Consider the following 2,738-nt stretch of genomic DNA (forward strand, 5'->3'; position numbering starts at 1 on the left):
AGCTACACTTCGGACAGCAGGCTAAGATGTGGAACCAGACAGACATCTGCAGCAGCAGTGAGCTGCCCAGGGTCGGTGAACTGGGAGGCAAAGCCAAGGGGTGAGGCAGGTCCTCAAGGAGACTGTGACCCCCTGCGGTGGCGGCCTCGGTAGCCCGCATGTCCCTCCGCACCCTTGCCCTGTCCAGGGCATGGTCCTGGAGCCACCCTGACTCTTCCTAGCCGGCCTCGCCTTCCTCAGGGTGGCAGCGGGGGGCTCATCCCTTGCTCCATCCCAGCACCCCCCGGAACAAGACAGTGCCCAGGATCAGGGTTTCCAGCGTCCTCTGGGGTTAGGCGGCGCGGGGCAGAGGTGCCCCTAGTCTGGGTGGACGTGGGGGGCGACGGGAGAGAGGAGGCCCCCATGACACCATCTGTCCGGACTTGCAGTCGAGTCACACACACACACACACACACACACACACACACACGGCCCTCCCTGGAGCCCCTCACGGACGCCTGACCGAGCCCTTCAGTCGCGCACACAAATACACACCGAGGAGCTCAAAGTCCCCTCGCTCGCACCGACCCCCCACACATCCTGGCCCATCGCCCACCGCGCATACTCTTGAGAAGCACACACACACACACACACACACACACGCACCATCCCCGCCAGGCCACCGCAACTTCCTCTCACCCCCCAGAGTCTGGAAATGTCCGCAGTTGCCCGGAAAGGCGTAAACTTTTTGCAGAGGGGGCGCCAGGGATCTCACCGAGAAGGTGGCCCGGCCCGGGGGCCCTGGGCAGGATTCGCCCCGCACTCTCTGGGCTCCCGGCTTCCCTCCCTCTCCCCCACGCCCCTCACCTGGTAAACCGAGGCACAGCAAGAGGCTGTAGAAGACCACGGGCACGAAGCCCAAGCCGCAGGCCGAGCCGGGGGACCAGGACTGCGAGCTGTTGGCTACGAGGTGGGCGTGCGTGTGCTCCATGAGCGCGCCCCTCGCTCCCCGCGGCTCGGCGCCCGGCCTGCCAGCCCCGCTCCGGACGCCGGCTCGGTGGTGGCGACCGCCTAGGCAGCAGCCGGAGCAGCAGCGCCTCTCTTCCCGCAGGACTTGCTTCTACCCTTGGCCGCGGTCCCCTCCGCTCCCTCCGCACCTGCCCGCCTGGAATCCCGGCTCAGCCCTCCCGCAGGGCGCTGGGCGCTGGGACTCGGGAGGGGCTCCCGGAGCCCATTTGTGCGCCTCCCACCTCGGGCTCGCTCGGCTCCCGCCTCGGAGCCGGGGGGCTGGGACGCCGGTCCCCGCAGCCAATCAGCAACTGCCTGGACCCGGTGGAAGGAAGGGGTGGCGGGGTCGGGTGAGATGCCCTGGAGGAAGGGGTCCCAGCTGCCCCTTTCTGCTCCAGATTCTGGAGGAGATATGAACTTAGACCTGAGAACCCCAAAGGAACACTGGGTGGAAACAGGCTACCTTCATCTCCAACCCTCCGTCCCCCGCCCTGAGTGGGAGGGGCGTGGTGTGGGTGGGACCTGCTTCTCCAGCAAAGGTTCTGTATCGAGGCGGCGTGTCCTCAGTTTGCCTTTCTCGACCTTCCCCTCATCCAGCTCTCTTCTCCCCCTTTACCTCCCGCTCCCCCTCCTCCCTCCCGCCAGTGCTTCAAGTCCATCTCCTACAGAAGACTCTCCACTCAGGGCAGGGGGTGAGAAGAGGAGGCTGTAGTAGAAGCAAGGATGCTCTCAGTTCAGTTCAGTTCAGTCGCTGAGTCGTGTCCGACTCTTTGTGACCCCATGGACTGCAGCACGCCAGGCTTCCCTGTCCATCACCAACTCCCGGAGTTTGCTCAAACTCATGTCCATTGAGTCGGTGATGCTATCCAACCATCTCATCCTCTGTCATCCACTTCTCCTGCCGTCAATCTTTCCCAGCATCAGGGTCGTTTCCAGTGAGTAAGTTCTTCCCATCAGGTGGCCAAAGTATTGGAGCTTCAGCTCCAGCATCAGTCCTTCCAATGAATATTCAGGGCTGATTTCCTTTAGGATGGACTGGTTTGATCTCCTTGCAGTCCGAAGGATTCTCAAGAGTCTTCTCCAACACCACAGTTCAAAAGCATCAATTGTTTGGTGCTCAACTTTCTTTATAGTTCAACTCTCACATCCATACATGAGGATGCTCTAGGGTTCTCTGTTTTCCTGGTCCAGAGGGCCCGAGTTTAAAAGAAAGAGTGTGTGCAGCTGAGTGTGTGTGCTGACTCTGGGGGAGGCCGGAGGTGGGCTGTACCTGAGCTGAGTGCCTTTGAATGGGATGCGGGCAGGGTAGCAGAAGCCCTCCACACAGGAGCCCTCCTGCCAGAGATAGGATGGCAGCCACACAGGCAGACTCATCCACGCTCACAAACGTAGTACCTCATCATGGGGGCGCACTCATACACTCAGGCCTGCACGTGGAAACCCTTTCATCCCACATCTAGACACATGAAAATGGAGGGGCACCCTCATCAACATGCACAATGACCACACTCACGGAGCACCCAGACAGATGCACGTGGAAACTATCTGCGGGGTGGACTAATGTTTGAAGGTTGAGTGAAAGATAAAAGAAATGAAGCTGGTGGGGATATCAGCAATCTTGGAGAGTTGGAGTGAACAGGCACTCCCATGTCACAGTAGGCAGAGGGAGAGTTCTCCATGTGGCTCTTTTGTGGGCCACAACAGAGTTGGTAAAGGCGATATGCCTGTCCAGGGCTCAAGACAGTGTGTGT

General features: G+C 60.6%; 1 protein-coding gene across 1 annotated transcript in view; it reads right to left on the bottom strand.

Moving 5' to 3' along the window:
• Window positions 1-970, bottom strand: part of GPR139 (G protein-coupled receptor 139) — a 42,906-nt gene extending 41,936 nt beyond the window's left edge. Inside the window, exon 1 of the mRNA XM_010837131.1 lies at window positions 847-970. Within this exon, the coding sequence (XP_010835433.1) occupies window positions 847-970 (124 nt within the window). The remainder of the gene's footprint in view (window positions 1-846) is intronic.
• Between the last annotated feature and the right edge of the window lie 1,768 nt (window positions 971-2,738).

This window comes from Bison bison, unplaced genomic scaffold (assembly GCF_000754665.1).
Source record: "Bison bison bison isolate TAMUID 2011002044 unplaced genomic scaffold, Bison_UMD1.0 scf7180017864072, whole genome shotgun sequence".
NCBI lineage: Eukaryota > Metazoa > Chordata > Mammalia > Artiodactyla > Bovidae > Bison > Bison bison.